The sequence below is a fragment of the Tachypleus tridentatus genome, chromosome 1, assembly GCF_004210375.1.
Source record: "Tachypleus tridentatus isolate NWPU-2018 chromosome 1, ASM421037v1, whole genome shotgun sequence".
In the NCBI taxonomy this organism is placed as follows: domain Eukaryota; kingdom Metazoa; phylum Arthropoda; class Merostomata; order Xiphosura; family Limulidae; genus Tachypleus; species Tachypleus tridentatus.
This window is the reverse complement of record NC_134825.1, coordinates 23415453-23436065: the sequence shown is the minus strand read 5'-3', so window position 1 is coordinate 23436065 and position 20613 is coordinate 23415453. Positions and strand designations below refer to the sequence as shown.

The window sequence follows — 20613 nt, the reverse complement described above, 5'->3', positions numbered from 1 at the left end:
CGAACCCGCGACCCTCGGATTACGAGTCGCACGCCTTACGCGCTAGGCCATGCTGGGCCCTTAATTTGTGAGATAATTTTAAATTGTATTTACAATTTTCAGCTCATCAAAATTTCAGCTTATCCAGAAAATAAACAAAAATATGTTCAAATGAAAGGAACAGCGACAGATGTTTTCAAAACTTGTGGACTGAAATATTTGGCACTATCACAATGGGTGATAAAGCACTACGCATCTTATGTTCTAAAACACTGGTGTGCAGGACTTTCTCTGTAAACGGCTTTGATAAGGGTAAGCAAGAACAGAAAGAACATAAATCTCGAAATGTCAGCAACGACAACATGCAGTCATATTTCTGATGAAACTGGTTTCAGGTAGTTCCAGCTTTGTTGCTGCTAGTTTTTAGAGTTCAAAGATTATTGCTAAACATGGAAAACCACTTTGTGATAGGGAGTATATTACACAATCTTGGTTGGAATGTGCTCCTTTCCTTTTTGACGGTTTTCCAGAAAAAAATTAAAAAAAAATTATTCAGGGCATTAAGGAATTGTCAGTGACGAGAAACACAGTAAAAGATTAAAGATGGAAACAAACATATCTAACAAAAATGTATTTCAGAACGACTGGTATGGGTAATAACACTTATTGATAAGGAGAGAACAACGTTTCGACCTTTCTAGGTCATCTTCAGGTTAAGAAAGACAGAGTTTGAAAGTGACTATTGCCGGACTTATGTCTTAGGGACGAGAGCATAAACGGTTAACGGATTGTAGGGGGCGTTGCAGGTGTATGCTAGGTTATTAATTAGTATAGGTATAAAGGTGTTCCTTTATATTGGTTTAATTTTGGTTTTAGTTGCTGTATAAATAGGGCTTCTTTGATTCTGCCTTTGTTTACATTTGTTTACCTACTTAATATATGGGTGTTTTCTTTGGTTCTCTTATGTTTATTTGACTTGCGGTGTTCAAAAACGTCTGAAGGTGTTTTTTTTTTTCTGTTATTTGTATCTAGTTTCCGTTTTTCTACTTGTTTCTCAAATATAAAAGTCGTGGCAGATATTGCATTGTATTTTATAAATTATATTGGTGTTGTGTTTGTCAATGTAGTTCTTACATAGTATGGACTTTAATTTTGTACCTGATTTTTGAATAAATTTGGTGTTTACTGGAATGTTGTGTTTTGTTATAAGTTTTTTTTTCCAAATGTTGGTTATTTTTTCGCTGATCGTGGGAACATATGGTATGCATTAGTATAAGGTTTTGTGGTTTGTTGTATCTTGGGATTTATTGTTGTTTGTTTGTTGTTGGTCTAGGTGTGTGTGTATGATTTTTTTCACGGTTATTTGAGGAAATTTGTTGATGTTGATGAAGTGTGGTTTTATTTTGTTGATTTCATTGTTAATTGTATGGGGTAAACATAGTTTTATGGCTGTGTTTATTTGGTTTTTAATATGTTAAGTTTTTGTTTTGTTTCATGTGCTGACTCCCATGGAATGTATAATCCAATATGGGCGATTTTTCTGTGGATTTCAATTTTAAAATGTGTATCAGTTCTTATGATCTTGAGGTCAAAAAATGCCATTTGATTAGTTTTCCTGTTCACAGGTGAACTTAATGTTGGGGTGTATCGAGTAGCTTACAAAAGATATTAGTTCATGTAAATTTCTTTCCATTTGATTTTAATGAGTGCAATGATATTACATCATCATAATTGCTAAATTTTGTAGGTTAGATGTAATCTGTGAAGAACTGATTAGCTTGGTAATCTTACTAGATCATACTACAGGGGCTGAAATGTGTAAAACAGCAGTAAACTAATTATTCAATCGACAGGTTGATCTTTCAAAAATAGCTTCTGTGAGAACTGACGATGCACCTAGTATGATTGGTAGAAAAGTAGGTTTTGTAACGATGTTTGCAAAATATGTTGGACGTTCATTGGTAGGCTTTCATTGTATTATACATGAGGATGTTTTGTGCGCAGAAGCTAGCCTTAAGAAGATTGAAATGAATAAAGTGATGGAAAGTGAAACCAAGGTAATTAATATTATTTCTGCTCATGCTTTGGAAAAAAAAGACAATTTCAGAGTTTACCGAGAGAAGCGAATTGGTGTACACAGAACTATTTACGTAGGACAATGTTCGTTGGCTAAATCGAGGTTTTGTCCTTAAACGATTTGTTGAATGTTTGGATAAAATTTGTCTGTTTTTTGACAAATGAAAGATTTTCTTGCTAAGAATTATCTGATGTTGTGTGGAATTGTAGGTTGATGGGTTTTATTTTTCAAATTTATCTTCAGATTTAAATGACTTGAACACTAAACTGCAGGGATCTGGCAAAATACTTGCCAAAATACAGGTTTTTGAAATCAAACTGAAAACTTTGAAACATTGTGTTTACAGTCGCATTTTTAAATATTTTTCAAACCTAAAAAAAACACATGACAACTCTTAAAGTTCATGAGAAAATATAGATTCCGAGCTTTCAAATGCAATTTTCAAGCATTATTAATTCAACTTTTGAACAATTTTGTTTGGGATTTAATACGTTCAGGTTATATGTAGAAACTGCAAAATTGAAAGAACAACACAGAAAATTACAAAAACTGAGGCTCTGAAATTGTGGAATTCTTTCCATGAAACTTTTAACTGTCTAAAAAATGTCGTAATGTTAGTATTAACAGTATTTTCCTCAACATAATTTGCGAGTCTTTAATTTCAGAGATAACTGTGTAAAGTGTAACTGTAGGAATAGATATGCTGATGGAACTTGTGCTGCATCTCAAAATAACCAAATACAAGCCTGATATAAAATATCTGTCATCTCTGGTGCAGCAGCAAAAGACTCACTATGAGTAAAATATGTTTATTTTTTTTACCTGATTTTTATATTACATAATATGATCCAAAGCTTATCATCTCTCAAAATGCTTTCAGTTAACAGTAAAACAATGAATAAGCGTAAATACGCACTTAGAATCCTTCTTGTTCCTTAAAAAAGTCCATTATTATTATTTCTAATACCTTTATTTTATTTATTGTAAAGTAATATAGTTATCAATAACGTCTAACTCCTTAGGATATTTCGTTTATAATAATTCAGAATAATAATAATAATTGATAATATACTGTTAAAAAGTGCCACAGGCGTGCATGAGAAATTCTTAGATTATCCCCAATTTGTGCACACACTCTCAAAAAGGCTCGCCATCCCTGTATTAGAATAAGGTTAAACTAATAACTCAGGTGAAATTAGAATGTTAATTAAATATTGGAGAACTATAGAAATTGAAAAATAAAACATTGACATGAACATGGACGTTGGTTCAACTTCATAACAGACTCCCGCTAGTACAGCGGTATGTCTCCGGATTTACAACGCTAAAATCAGGGGTTCGATTCCCCTCGGTGGGCTCAGTAGATAGCCTACTGTGGCTTTGTTCTAAGAAAACGCACTAAACTTCGTAAGAAACGAAGTACTCAATATTTGTTGAATAAGTATAGATGGCAGCAAAAGAGGGTAAGTTTGTGTATTTATAAATAAATTGTTTGAAGTCATAGATTTTTATTACAGAAAGTGCGTTTATGTTAAAATTAAATGTCATTTAAATTTAATTACACAAACACACACACACAACTTTATATGTATCTATATAAGCAAGTACTACCTGTTATATGTTTATGTAACTACTTCGCATGTTGTGGGTAGATCTTCACCCAAATCAGTATGGAAGTTCATGAAGTCCAGTATGAACAAATTTTCTCTTGGTATGAATATTTCATTCATCATGAATTTATATAACATTTTTTTTACAGGAGACGGGTACACAAACTAGCATATGTATAAGGAAATAAAGCTTTGGTCGAAATTCAAGAAACAAAGAATATTTTACTTACCTACATATACGCGTATATAACTAAAACATCAATTAGATTCACCTGTAGATACGAATAAGAAAACAATGGAATATCATACTTTTTCTTCTTTTGTTAATTTCTTCTATCGGTTTCTTTACTTTCAAGTCCACGCTTTAGGAAATAGTTTTAATCTCAATCTATAACAAATAACATATAAATACGGCTTTTCAACTAAACATAAATACTTAAAATTAAATGTGTATTCTTTCCAAATCTAAAAGAATATAGTGAAGTTCATGTATAGATTAACTACATTACAAGTGTTAAAAAACAAGTAAAGGCTGAAATATATATGAATTTTCAGTAAAAGTTTAATCAGATTTTAATTTTGTTAAAAAAAATTGTTTGTTTGTTTAGGATTTCGTACAAAGCTACTCGAGGGCTATCTGTTCTAGCTGTCCCTAATTTAGCAGTGTAAGACTAGAAGGAAGGCAGCTAGTCATCACCACCCACCGCCAACTCTTGGGCTACTCTTTTACCAACGAATAGTGGGATTGACCGTCACATTATAACGCCCCCACGGCTGGGAGGGCGAGCATGTTTAGCACGACGGGGATACGAACCCGCGACCCTAAGATTACGAGTCGCACGCCTTAACACGCTTGGCCATGCCGGGCCGCATAACTTTGGTAAAATAAAAAATTAAGTTTTTTTTTTGTTGACGAATTGAAGATGATTTTTTTTTAAAAGAGGAAAATATTTTTTAAAAAATTTCAGAAGTTGGGTATTTCTACGTAATTCCTAAAATACGAAAACTAAAGAAGATTAATGAATTATTGTTCGGAATAAAAAATAAATATAGATTTTTGGGGGAAATTAAAAATATTACTGAACATTTAAATGACATTTTGGATATATTATTAAAATCTTTATTTGTATCGTATTTCTAGTGTTATAAAGGATAATTTTCAATTTGTTGAAAAACTGCTGAAAAAATTAGAAGAAAATTCAAACACGAATACAGAATTCAGGCTACGACAAGTGTTTTAGATAAACAGAAAAATAACATTATCCCACGTTTAATAAAAATGTTTGTCTTGAAGGGTTTATATATAGTTTTCTATTAGTTTTATTATTATGAAAAAACAAATATTTTGTCAAACTTCTCGTAAAGAAATGGGAACAAAAGTCGCTCCAATTTATGCTAATTTCACTATGGTATTTTTTTGAATTATAATTATTTAATATACTACCTTATTGTTTTAGACGTAATTACACAGCTTCAGAGAAAGTCAGTTTACAACCTTTCTCCATAGAACAGTCCTACCATCCCAGGTGTTATCTAAGTAGCTCTTCTCTGAACGTTCTCCAGTAGCTATTGTTCAAATAACTTAAATTTGTTTTAATCACACTATCAAAATCTTTTTTCAACCACATTATTCAATGATTACCCATTTAAATTATATAAAAAAAAGTTTAAATTGTGAAAACCTACATGCGTCACCCTACCTTCAGGATAGTTAATCATCATCAGCCATGTATCAGCCCAATCTATCAAATATTCTAAGCCTCCATATAAGTTTATAGCATCATTGATACAGTTAGCCCAACCATAAATCTTAATATCATCCGCAAACTTCACTATTTTGTTAGTCATTCCAAAGTCAATATCATTAATATCAATAACAAACAGCAGAGGATGCAGCACAGAGACCTGAGGTACATCACTTGTTACTTTTATCCTCTTAGATCTAACTCCATTTATCACTACTCTCTGTTTTCTACTCTTAAAAAAATATCAGAAAATTTAAGTGTATCTCTGATCCCACTGTTTAAAACCTTTCCAACTACTGATGTAAAATTGACTGACCTATATTTCCAGAACAATGTTAATCACCTCCTTCAAATATTTAATTTCTTTTAAAACAGTGCCTAAAGAAAGTTAATGTATCTAAGTCAACAAATATTGCTATTGAAGGTGAGTAAAAGAAGCTTTGTTGTTTTTATAAAGTTTTCTACTATATTACAGCACCGAACCTTGATATTATACTGTTACAATAGTCGCTCTGTGTGGTACTTTAGTGGCAGCTACCACGAGGTATGAGAGAAAAGACACATCGTGTCATGGAAATAATCTGTTATTAGAACGTTTAGTTACTAAAACAAATTTCGATACTTTCGATTTCAAGTAGCATTTATTCTACAAATTTGTCAACGTTGAAACCTTTCTATTCTTATACAGTTTTTTATTTCGATGTTCTACTGTTGTTAAGTGTTTATAAGTTATAGAGACTGCTTTTAATATCAGGAAATAAATAGTTTGAAATTATGTATAGAAAATCCTAGATGTTTCTCAATCTTCATAACCCCAACACATATATATAAACAAATATATAAATATATAAGGAAACACTGAATTATCACTTTTTATTCCTTACTTTATTGAGTATTTTTTAAATTTTATCAAGGATTCCTTTTTACTTTATACAATATTTGTATACATTTGAAAAATATATGTTTTTAATTTAAATTATTTATGTTTAGTTGAAAATTGGTATTTGTATGTTTTCTATTTATTGATTCTTAGTAAATCTATTTCATGATGAGTGACCTTTGAAGCCAAGAAACCGGTAGAAGAAATTCATAAAAGATAAGAAAGAAAGTTTTATGTTGAATTGTTTTTATTTGTACCCACAGATGAATCTACTCCTGGACTGTCTGCGTTAACACCACTCACCACTTACTTGTGAACCAGTATAATGTAGTGTAATTTGACCATCAGTGTTATAACGCACTTATAGCCTCAAAGTGCGGGGCATGTGTTTGTTTTTTTTCTAGAGTGAGGAGTTGTAACGGGAAACAAACCATGGATCATCACAACATTACGTACACAGTATATATAGACATGGTATACTAGAGCGCGTTTAGTAGATTTACTATAAGATTTATTAAGATCATATTCTAGTCTAAATATTTATGAACCCATTAATGACATATTAGAATATTAAATACATGTTTATAGACCCACACTCTTATATATATTCATATGTATAACATGCTCGCACTTCCATTCGTCTATGCATTATAATGTGTAGGTTCATCTTACTTTTTGTTAATAAAGAGTAACCCAAGACTTAGAGCTGGTACCTGATACCTTCCATACAGTTTATTCCTTTTAAATTAAGGACATCTAGAGTAAATAGCCCTCGTTCTATGTATTAAGTCATAAAGGTGCTTTCCACTTTTCACAACTTGTTTAAAACTACAGATTCCAAAGATTATATGCATATATAAATATTTTTGATGACGAGAGACCAACTTGAAATAAAAGTGTTAATACCCATACCAGTTGTTCTCTGCTTATCAATAACGGTGTTAATATCCATACCAGCCGTTCTGAGATATAATGTCAATATTATTCAAGTGTTTAGTTACACTGTTTTATCTGAAACTTGATTTAACTTTTATAAATCACTCGTACTTCATGAGTACTTATCTTCACTAATTCTTTTCTTCTGATCAATTTCTCAGCTTTCGTAGGAAATGTTGACAAATCCCTCACATTTTTCAAGTTAACATTTTTACAGTCAGTGGATATTTATATCACAGACACATTTTAAGTAAGCAGTAGAGGCAATATTTTACACCCTTGTGCAAATTAAATGAAACAAGAGGGAAAATTACGATTTTTTTCAGTTTTTTGCGTTTTATTTCTCAGAATCCAAAAATTACTCACAACGTAATACATGATATGACTGCCTTTATTTTTCAGAAGATCGTTAATCCGCTTTGGCATCGTGTCTACGAGTTGACTGCAATTTTTACTCATTTTTGGATCGCAGTACCACACCTCAATTATGCTTATCTTTCATAGTACAATCTTTTTCCCGAAGTCTTTCTTTACAAATCGCCCAAAGATTTTCAATAGGATTTAAGTCCGGAGAGTTTCCAGGCCAGTCTAGCACCTTTATTGTAGTCATAAAATTATTCACAACTTTCGATGTGTGGCACGAAGCCAGATCTTGCTGAAAAATGCCAGATCCATCTGGAAATCACTTTTTCAATTCTGGAACGACTCTTCTCTGCAAACGACTCTTCGATATACTGTGGTCCTCGCATCATACCTCCTACGATATGTAAGCCTCCGACGCCATAGTAGCTGAAAAAGCCCCAAAACATCTTCTTCAAGGGATGTTTTACGAACTCATTGATGTGAGATTCTCGAAGTTTCTCACCTGGAGATCTGTGAACATGCAGACTTCTTCGACCCTGTACGAAGAAATAAGTCTCGTCACTGAATAACACCTTCCTCCATTGTTCTTGCGTCCAGTTCTTGTATTTCAGACCACATTGATACCGTTTTTGATTCATTGAGTTGGTAAGAAGTTATTTTTTGACTGGTCTCCTTGCACTTCTAACGCAATTTCGAATGACGTAATATTCCTCAAAATTTGTTATATATCCCAAAAATAAATCGACCATACTGCAAAACATAGCTAATGACGCCGTCTGTGTGAAAAAATGACTGTTAAAGGAAATCAGCGGGTCCAGCAAGCTTACACCGGCCGCTATGCTGAAAATATTGTAAAATGACCATTTGTTTCAATTAATTTGCACAAGGGTGTATATCAAGTCTTAAGGTTGTTTTAAACTCTTATATAGAAGGTGAAAGAGTTTGAACAAATCACTATCATATATATTTTTTTAACATCGATGTTTCTTTAAGTTAGATTTATATTTAGAAATTAACAATGAATGTAGGTTAAAACTGTATTATGAAATTACCTCTATTTACTAAAATTATCGAAGATTTTTAAGTTTAAGAATAAACAACACATATGTGGGTACGCAAACGTTGTATCGCCTATATTGTTGTGTCGGCTAAAATTTCTAGGAACGCTTCTCTCACGCCTTTAACTATATCTAATTCAACGCGCCAAGAGACAATAAATATGTGTATTTGGTTTGCTACAGGTGGTGTATTATAAACCTCGGATGCTATATCTATGATTACCGCTTATTAATCGTTAATATTTATAGATTTCAAGCATTATAAACAATTTAACGTCAGTGGATTCTCATCAGACGTTAGTATTTTTACGAATACACTACACAATTTCAGGGGTAGAAAAACAACAAAAAATTAAAGTTTGATTAAAGAACAGCTAGTTGGCTATCCGTTAAGTGATATGTAGAAATTTCAGTTCAAAATTATTTAGTATAGTGAATACCCCATTGAATATTCAATTCCAGACCAAACGTAAGACTCAATATTGTTTGTGGGTTTATAAAACGTTTATATATAAATAATTATTTGTATTAAGTGCTGATAATAATCGTTATTATATATTACACAAATATTTGTATATTAAAATATATACCTTTAAAATAAGAAATTCTGTGTATCAATTCTGTAGTTAAATAAAAAATTCGATACATATCGAAAGTTACAATTTAATGCAGTTTTAGGCTACTTAAAACACGTAGCACAATAATAACAAACGGAACATACATGATGAAGAATTCTAGCTTCATATATTTCAAAACTAGGAAGATTTAGAATAAAACTTTAAAAACTTTGAAATTTTAAAGAGAATATTAAAATTCAAAGCGAAATTAAATTATTTAAAAATCGACAATTTCGTTTTATAAAAAGAAGGGCACATTTAACAAATTTGACTTGACCAATAAGAACCAGTGTCGTATAAACAGTGTACAATTTACATTGGAAGACTTATGGTAAAGTGAAATATCTTTAAACTGAGAGAAAAAAAAATGTGATTTTCAAAATTAAAGTCAGCTACGAGTGTGGAAATCTCCAACGTCTTACATCTAACATATCTATCGTTTACTGAATGTAACACCCTGGCATGGCTCGATGATGTAAGTACTCAACTCCTAATTCAAATTGTGCGGGTTCGAATCCCTGCAATATCAAACATGCCTTAGAGTGGTATAATGTTGCGATTAATTACACTTTTCGTTCGTAAAAGAATAGTCCAGGAGTTGGCGGTGGGTGGTGATGACTTGCTGCCTTCCCTTTAGTCTTACACTGCTAAATTAGGTGTTATAATATAAATCGGACGGATCTTTGATTCATTATGTTACGTATTACGTATTAAGCAACTAGAAATCTGAATTTGAATTAATAAGTTAATTGAACGTTGATATGGAATCAGATTTATGTTATTTTCCAACAATATTGATACATTTTTTCTCATAACGGTTATTTCAATATTTCATACAAATAATTATTCATGCAAAAAAATTTACAAAATCACAGGAACTTTCAGTCTTCTATCTTGTCTGGAACTTAATATTATTTCGATGGTCCAGTTCCACGTGTTTATGTTAACACGTAAATATTATTCACTTAACGGGTATGGAAGCTAGCTCTATTCTTGTTTGGCCTAACACAGTTTACAAGCATACATTTCACAGTGGAAGATACATATCTAATATCCTCATAGAAATACTGACGTCCAAAGTTAATTTTATGAAATTGAGCGGTTCGTAATTTTCAAAATCTATAAATGTTCCTGGTAAAATTCTGTAGTTTTACGATTAATAAATTTAATCACAATTATAAACCCCTTTCGAGGCTTATTAAGCATCCAGTTTAAACAAACATGTGTATTAATATGGAATGGAATCACAGCATTTAAGTTCTCAAATTTATGGTTGAATTACTCAAGTGTTAAAAAGGATGAAATAATTGTTACTTTCGTGTTGAATTTATATACTGATTATAAATATTAGTTTGTCTCAACTTTCAGCTGACGTGGTAAGTGTCCTTCATGGACGGATAGTTAAGGTGCTCAACTGGTAATCTTAGGGTCATGGGTTCGAACCGCGTCACTCTAGATATGCTCGCCTTTTTCAGCCGTTGGGATGTCAATTCCACTACTCGGTATTAAAAGAGTATCACAAGAATTTGCGGTGGGTGATGATGACTAGCTCACTTCTCTCTAGCAAAAGTAGCCCCCGTGTAGCTTTGCTCGCAATACCATAAATAAATGAACATTTCATGGAAAGGAGGAAAATTTTAAAAACGCTCTTTGTGTTTTCTTGTTGTTGTAGAAGTTCTAACATATAATGAAATAAGAAAATATAAAGAATATTACTATTTCTTAACAAAGGCTGTGGGTTTTAACAGTTATCAAAACACTTTATCAACAATACTATCGAATTATTTATGATAAAGTCAAACGTATATGTCAGTGAAGTTATACAGAAAATGTGAACGGAAAACGTTATTATGACAGAAATATAACAAGGAACTTTACAACACAAATAATCCTATTAAATAAAGACTCTTCGTTGGTCTTGACAACGAGTGTAAAGATAGTTAGTTCAATCTTTTTTTCAATAGAAAAATCAAACAAAAATCAAGTACTCGTTAATTAAAACTTGGAAAGTAACTATGTATTGTAAAACAGTAAAATATTGTATTAGGCTATTGAAAGAGTCTTTAGCTGATATAAGAAATAGGGTCTACGAACTGATTAACAACTGTGATTATATCATATTCACCTGTTGTTAAAACTGAATTTGTAAACTTTCAGTCAGCTGATATATGAATGTTGTAAATATAAATTGGATTTTTATTTTGTATGTATTTCCTTTGGAAACACCTTTGATACTTCTGGTCCAAAGACGTTACGAGTATTGAAAGATCCATGATGTGCGAAGTACTAACATTACCCCTCTTTGTTACAGAATCAGTTTTGTTTAGTCCAGGAACAAAAAGACAACATTAAGAATGAAGAAAGAGAATAATCCATTATTTCCTTCACTCACTAAATCCTCTTTCTCCACCTATAATTTAGTGTGAAAAGTGTTTTACCCATATTAAAACGTTTTATTGTCCTATAAAACCAGTAACTCTTACACCTGTCTATTCAGATGACAACAATGAGAAGCATATTGAAAATTTGAATGTCTAAAGTCTCAACTAAATATTCCCATTTTATTTCTACGATTTTAAAACCAGAAATTCTACAAGAGCTGTAGCATAACAGTCACGAACCATTTTGATATTATCTTCTTATTGGTGGCTCCGAAAGGGAAACCTGGTTTACTGAACGATGCCCAGAAAAACTCTTCTGTTAAGAAATATAAATCCAATGATAACAATCTCAGGTTCAGCTAGTAAATCCTTAATTCCAGAACTTATCAGTGCGTAGAAAATAGACAAGATCATTTAGAATTCTCTTCTTAATCCTAAAACCTATTTAGCTCTATGTCATAAACACCTGTTTAACAGGAAATTTAATCCGATTCTCCAGAAAAAGTTCACCTTACCAATGACGTTGTTGTTGTTGTTGTTTTAATATTAAGAAAAAGTGCTTATAAAATTAAGTAATTAATTAGGTTGTGTTAATAACAATTAAACTTTTGGCTTGACAATTAACACAGGATACACAATGTTTATTTAATCTCTGCGTGATAAAACATTTTTTGTACGTTGTTATTTTTCAAATTATTAGAAAATTTAAAATAGCTTAAAACTTATTTTTTTTAATATATTAGTTACTATAGCTAATCAAACAACAAAACAGAACATTGTATGACAATAACATATTTTGATGAGTATCATAAAATAAATGTAAAATAGAATTTATTTACAAAGTAATATAAAATATTATAATGGAATTAATAATTAATAATATCAGACTAACGTAAATACATTCTTTCTAAATAACTAGACTAAAACCAAGTGAATTTCTGAATCAAGCTCTTTTCTATCATATCACTAACGTTTTTTGATAAAAATAAACCTCTTTAAGAAACATAGACTCCAAATTAATAAATCAATAAATATTTTACAGTAAATACTTGAATTGCATAAACCAACAACAGTATTAGGCTATACTTTTGTTACTGTGCAACATGACCCATCTTTTGCTGAAATCTAGTTTTACCAAAGCACTCCGACTTTTACATATATTTCAATTGTTAATCTAACTGGGTTTTACAAATAATTATTCAATGAACACATCATGAATCAATAGAATGAATAATCTTAATTTTCATTGACGCACAAAAGGAATTTCTTGACATTTGACTGTCTCGACTGTACTTCTCTGCAGTTTTGTTATTCAAACATAATTTCGCAATATTTACTTATTTAAGCTGATAATGATATATGAGGTTAGGGTGGATAATGGAGTGTGGGCGGTAGCTCTTGACCCTTCATCATCTGGCTGCTCATAAATTATTGTAGAGTAAGGTGAACAGTAAAAACATTCCAACAAATAATGCTACTGAAGGTAACATCTAACTTTATTTAAAACTAGGGGAAAAGATAAAGTAACGAAAAAATGGTGAGTGAAAATTGGCAAGAAAATATTTTTTCCAAAAAACATTCAAAATCTGATACATACGTCTCTCCATCTGCCTTGAAGAGACTCCTATGGATGTATATTACCTATAAAAGCTATAAAGGCATTTAATCCTCACAAAGAAGTGACGTGGAAGTGAGGAACTGGTATTCATATAAATATAGGAATATCTATTACATGTTTTACAGTTATCATGACGTTTTACAATGATTTATATATTTTATTTAAGTTTTCATTATTTATTTACCCAAACGCCTGTTATTTAATATCTTATAACGATCTTATAACACCAAAACGGTATTTTACTTTAACGGGGCACTAATAATATTTTTTACATCCTCTTCAGGAGTGTTATACCATAAAACGTAAAATAATTAACAATACAAGAATTCAAATTTTAAAGTACGTTATAATTGAAAGTATATCGTGCTTTCTATATCGTGCATCATACTTAGTGTCGGTTATTTCCCAGTTAATGAACTGTTATTTCAATAATACATTTCACTACATAATACATCTACGTCACGAAGTAGATTGAATTTTAATTTATTCTTTAAATCAGTTATAGCTTCGTACTGTCAGTTATGTTTTGTTCTTTAGTTTACTGCACCTGAAAAAGGAGTAAAGTGCAATGTGTAGTGTATAATTAAAGAAATATGATAATTTGATATTATTAGATCCTTTATTTATAGTAATAAAATGTCTTCTATACACCATTATGCACTACAGAAATTAGATTATATAATCAACTACTGCTATGATATTAAAACTATTGTTTTAAATATTCTACAAGGTACGTATTTATTTTACAAGAAACAGATACAAATGTACCATTTTCACATTAAATAAGTAATTCAAAAATCTTGACTCCAATTAGCTAGTTTCTAAATAACAAATCTCTACTGCGTATTTCAACGTACATGAATGTGTGCAAGGTTTACTGAATGATTAAAATATTTGTTTTGTTAAGTTTCATCACTTAGTTTTTGACCTTGTTAGCATGTTTTGATTTTTTATGGAATATAAAGGATTCATAACGAACACAATCTTATCACTGACAACAACAAGTAGAAATTTTCAAAAAGATTCAAAATATTTTCATAAAATAAAAGTTTTTTTCTTAAAAAATATCAGCAGTCAGAGTTGTTTTAATTAATTTGTATGTTAGAGTATTTTTACATTTGTCACGACAACGTTTATACTCTTCAAAAACAGAAACACAAAAGGCAAAATATGAGACAAATTGTTAACAAGTTTATTCCGGGTAGTTCTCTCTAAAATATTTTTAGACGATCATTGGACATATAAAACCTTATTGGTGAAAGGAATTATGGTCGTATTTCTTCCGTTACGTGTTTAAGAAATCGTATATACATTATGAATGATGACATAATATCAAAGCAAAGTAAACAGACTACTTAAGTTTTATGAGAGGATTTTTAGCATATTCTAAGAAAGAAATAATAATTCTTATTCTATTAAATAATTTGTTGAAGAAATAGCTCACAAGTACAACTGTAAAAGAATAACATCATTAGGTACCACTTTAATATGGTTTAAAAACTCTCATAAACTCTGTTTTTAAATCAAAGAAACAACAGCGTGAGAAATTAATGAAAAAAACATTATCGTTAACTTTCCAAGTTTAGTTTCAGACAACATAAATCTACTTGTACATATAATATTGTCCAACATTTACATATAACTTAGTCTCTTTCAGTGTTGTATTAAACACTGTCAAAACAGCCCCGCCTAGAATATTTTTAAAACCTTTTGATCTCCTTAACCAATGATAAAAATGTATAAAGTGACGTCATAAAGACGTCATTCTCGCAATTTCTACCAATGAGATCTCTATAAAAGCAGTCAGTCTATCATATCTCGTAGACATTCAACGGCACTGAACGAGCTGCATATACAATTTTAAGAACTACCTGGCAAAAAAGTGGAACTTTCAGCTCAGTCTTTGCATCACTCTAGAAGTAAGTTCGCATCTCTTTACTCATATACGCTATCAAATCAGTAGTTCAGTAACAACTGAAAACTTCTAAGTTTTCTTCACTTACCTGAAATTCTTTTAAATGAAAGAAAAAACTTATATATGTTTCAGAAAAAGGAGACTTAACTTCAAACAAACATTGTGTTGCTTGTTTGTAAGCACTTAAGAATGTAACATAGCTACATAAAATTTGTGTAAAACTTGTAACGTAGTGAAAATAACCATCAATTTTTATTATATTACCTAGAACGGATTAATGTCTGATTTGTGAGTTGCACTGGCTGTCAGTGTGCAATTAATAATTACTTAAAAAATGTAACAATACAACATTATATCAATTTATCTCAGACTGCATCTATTCTTGGATTCGTAGTTAAACGATTCACCGTTAACTGCTTGTGGCTGCTAAAATACACCATACATTTTTCGAAGTTGATTTTTCGTGAAATAAAAAACAGTTCCCTGTATTCTTTAAATGAAATTTCAATTATACAGTTTTTATTAGTAAAACTTACATGTAAAATGTGAAAAACTAAAATTTTCATATACTTAAATACATAACGAATTTACAAGAAATATAATTCAGTTGCTACTCTTTATATGTAAAGTTCACAGTAAAGTAGCTCAGGGTCTTTATCTTAATTTCCTTGTGTGGATAATTTTCAAAGAACATAAGGTAGTTTGATTGTGATAGCAAAACAAAGAAGTAGGTAAAAAATTGTTATAAATTCACTTTTAAAGAACGATAAAATGCTAGTGATATAGACAGGTACACATAACTTAATTACTAACAAATATACTAGAGAGGATCGCATGGGGAAAACACTTGTGCTTAATAGAGAATATTTGTCTATTTACTTAAATTACAACATTCGTCACTTGTTATATAATATCTGTATACCTTGTAGGTTGTAATACAATGTTAATTTCATATGAAGGCTGATATCAGTACTAGCATAAAGTACATCAGTGTATATAGAATTATACTTCATATACCTACGTTCTGTTTTTTCACCTTAGTTTTCTGTAAGCAAACCTGTTAATTTAATTGAGAGTATACCTTTAGACGACATGTCCTCAAATCTTTGTGTAGTTTTATTTAACAAAGTTTGTCCATATAATATGATATACTTTATATACTCACATTACTAACTTGTACTTCGTTTCCCTTACTTTAATACAGTCACAATGATCAAGCTATCAGTAATCAACGGTTTCATTAGTACGTTTTTCCTGATGTCAGTCTTGTCAGTAGCCATGTCGGCTTCCTTACCTCAAAATCAGTAAGTTACAGATTTAGTATTTTCAGACTGTTTCTTCTTCTTTTTTTTTTCTATACAATTCTTAAATTACTGATTTATTGATTGAGTTTAATCTGCTTATATCATTGGCTAAGTTATTCATCTCTAAATAGAAATATTCTTACTATGTCTTATATTCATGTAAGCTTTCAATTATTAGTAAGAATTCCGTTGAACCGATAAGGCATTTAATTAGATATCATACATACATTATGATGTAGGTTTGAATAACCTACATTTAGGTTTAGATCTAATTATCAGATTCTAAACATAGAACTACCAAACAGTTATAATTTTTTCATACTATTCAAGATCATTAGTTTTTATAGCCTAGCTGTTATCATGTTTGTATTCGACATCGTAGGTCCGAGGTTCGAGCAAAGAAATGGTGTTGAATACGTTTTTTTTAACTATAATAATTGATACTGATATTCTGTTAAATGTTACAACGTAATGAAAGAGTACTAGTTAATAGCAACCTTATTATTGTCATCTGTTGTAAATATGACGCTGTTCAAGTTAAAATACCAAAATAACACTTAAATAGTTGCTAGTGAGAAGAGTCATTCTTACATTTATTTGAAGAAACAATACCTTCGTTGTGTCCGACTGAAAACTGTAACTTCGAACTGATTAGGTAATATTAAATACAACCCAATTGCATATGCCTTAAGTCCAAGCCTCCGAAGGACACCTTCGTGCCCGGAATGAACATCTGTATTATAGATGCTAAATGCTTGAGAGATTTATATTGTTTACCATTCGGAAAGTCATCCATGGCTCATCTCCAATATTAAAGAATCACAAAACTAAAACAGGGTTTCGGTTTCCGTCGTGTTTTAAACACAGACAGCTAATTGTGTAGTTTCTGCTTAATTACAGACAACTAGATGTACATAAGTAGATTAAGGATACAGAAAAATTCTAACCCGAAATTTTTAAGTATTTATATCTTACACTCTTAACTTTGATAAATCGCAAAATTAATTCATGAAACAAATGAAATAATTTGGTGAAATTCTACACACATTTAAACGTCGATAGACATGTTACAGAAGTCAAATGACGCTAGCAATTAATAAATAATAATTTGTACTAAAAAGATGAGTGATAGAGATACTTTAGATTGATGTCAACAAATGTTGACTGATATATCATGAAAACCATGTCTCTTTATGCACAAAAATCTATATTTTGTGTTGTTATATATAATACAAAGAACGAGTGCTGGTTATAACGTAAAGTAACACGTAAACAATACATAAAGCCTTATAAAGTATCTATTTACCAAAAAACAAAAACAGATACATTTCTAATTTGTTTATTTATTAATACTATTACGTGTAAGAAATCAGTACGTTCATTTTGAGGAGATAGTTTGTGCTCCATATTGAGTCTTTGATCGTGTATCATGAAGAAGGAAACGTAAAACTCGAAACACATGTGGTCAGAAACTTAGAACATTATAAAACATAACCGCATTGTAAATGTCTATAGCTCATCCTAGACCTAGTTCAAAAGAATACAGCTCATCTCTGTGAATTTTGCATCCAGTGAAGTCAAAACAAATACAATTCTGATAAAATAATGTTTTACTAGCACATAATAAATATATCCTTTTTCACAACAGCTTTGAAATACACAAGACATTTGACAAAGCTTAATCTGTAGTTATAAATCTAACGAATAAACAAAAACTTCAAAACTTTAAAGAATAGCTCAACACAAACTCTTGTTTCAGAGAAAAACTGCTCAAGAGTGAACACAAGGGTTTGACCATTCTATGTCTTTCGGAAATTATACACTTAGGGTTAAATGGTTTGAAACTAAAATATTTATTATGAATTTATTATTTATTATGTTACTTACTATTTTATCAGCTTATTGCCAACCTATAGTTTAGAATTTAAATCACAGAAAAGCTGATACAAATAAAGGTCGTATGCGCAATGCAGAAAACTTTAAAATAAGTTGGTTCCTATGTTGCCATAGCAACAGGGAAGCACTCTTCCAATAATTACACAATGTAACAAACTTTTTACTTTTTATTGTTCCTGGAAAGAAAGTGTTATTTCCCAATTACTTATGCCTAAAGTAAATGGAAAATACCTATTTTTCTCTTCAAACTTTGCTTTTGTGACCTGGGAGCGTATAACGAAAACGTGATGGTAGACTATATTTCGGGGCTGATACGTGAAAGTGATTTACATTACAGTCGGAGATCTTGAAAAACTACTCACTTCCAAAACATTTCTGTTCATTTTGGTATAACTTTAGTATGAATATATGTAAATCTTGATTCATATGTTGTTTTATTCAGACCTTATGTAAATGAAAATGTGCAAATTAACCCGTTTTTACACAGAAAGAAGGTTAATTTCTAAATTTCATTATCCAAGCCACAAAAGCAGAGTTTGAAGGGAATAATGACCATTTTCTGTACTTTTACAACATAAGCAATCAAGAAATAACATACAATCCAGAAACAAAATTTGTATTACTTAGAGTTATGATGTACCCTCCTGGACTATTTCTTTATACTAAAAAACAAGTGTATTGTTTTATTAATGGTTAACTAATTTTTTCTCGAATGCGACAAGCAAGTAAGACAATAAGACGCTTAAATTTTCAAAATGCATTTAAAACTGTCTTGTGATTAAGTTCTGTTTCGCACTACAACCACATCTGTTATTTAGGTTCGAACGAGCTCTAGTGGAAATAGAAAATCCTGATGAAGCCATTCGAGTTTTGACTGGGGTAGTGGACAGTCTGCTTGCTTCTGAAATCGGTAAAACGTATGTAAAAATAGGATTTATTTTTTAGTCTTTAAACATCGAAACAGTTATATTAATGAATTATCAGAGAAAATATATAAGAAAACGGAAAACTTGATGAAGCTGCAATTATATTCAAAGGAAAAGTAAAAAAAAAATTCATTCTTGACTTATCTATCAAGTCAGTGACCAGATGACAGTTCTTTTAGGCCTAGAACTTTGGTTTTTTTTTCTACCATGGATTTTAATAAAAAAAAACGTATCAGTTTGGTTGTATCTACTACTTTCCAGTTAAATATTCGATCGATTTTAGACCTATTTCACTGAAATGTAATGAATTTGGAAACTTCACGCAGAAAATTGTCTATTTCCCTGTAATACTGTTATTGAACAGCTTTTGTTCTTAAATAAACAATACAACATGTTTTGACTATCTTTCATTCCGATATTATTTAGTGAGAAGAGAGCACTAGACTTAGGATTGTCTCGTGGATTTTCCGGAAGCCAAGCTGCTAAACATCTAATGGGATTAGCAGCTGCCAATTTCGCTGGAGGACCTGGTAGGCGGCGTCGCGACGTCAGCAACGAGAAATGAATCATGTAATTAGTGCTATTTCAAGTATTAAATAAAGTAACAAGAATTTCACATTTTAAATGGAATTTGCATATTAGAAATATAATCTAGTTCACCTGTAAAAATAAAGTACTTTCTGCACGAAATATGTTTCTCTGTTTTATTTTCATTGACCGACGTTAACTTTAAAGATTCGAAATGTTTGGATATAATTTTTAGTGACTTTTTTCATTTTGTTTTTTTTGTTCGGTGATCTAAATCATATATTTCATCTAATTAATTAATTACTGCCCTCAACAAATAACGATATTCTTTTAGGTTTCATAATAAAACTCTACACTACTACTACTGAAATATTAAATATTGCTTCATTAAATGGTGTGGACCATAAAACCTTAAATGACAAAATAAATTAAATATAAGCTTGAATTCTATAATATTAACTGCTTGGTGCTAGTTTCGAGTAATGTTTGATCACTTTATTATATGGAAAATACGATGTGGTTAAAAATGAATTTACAAATAACCTAATTAGACCTATTACGCTCAGAAACTCCTAGATTTGTTACACCTAATGTAGGAAGTCCAGAAATAAGGATGGAAAAGTTTGAAGATAACGTTCAATCTTCATAAAATGTGATTACTTATAGATTATCCTAATTTATATTTAAAATTTTAAGCTTTATATGAAACATGAAAATAAATTTAAATTGTCATCATATACAAAATAAAAAAGTATAAAGTTGAATACATGAAAGTTTACT

The 20613-nt window shown here is 30.6% G+C and overlaps 1 protein-coding gene across 1 annotated transcript; it reads left to right on the top strand.

Moving 5' to 3' along the window:
* Positions 1-15076: 15076 nt before the first annotated feature.
* Positions 15077-19995, top strand: LOC143244538 (diuretic hormone class 2-like). The gene is made up of 4 exons (XM_076489462.1): positions 15077-15183; positions 16384-16483; positions 19198-19296; positions 19732-19995. Exons 2-4 carry the CDS (start codon positions 16389-16391, stop codon positions 19868-19870), a joined length of 333 nt encoding a protein of 110 aa, XP_076345577.1. The 5' UTR covers positions 15077-15183; positions 16384-16388; the 3' UTR covers positions 19871-19995.
* The last annotated feature ends 618 nt before the right edge of the window (positions 19996-20613 follow it).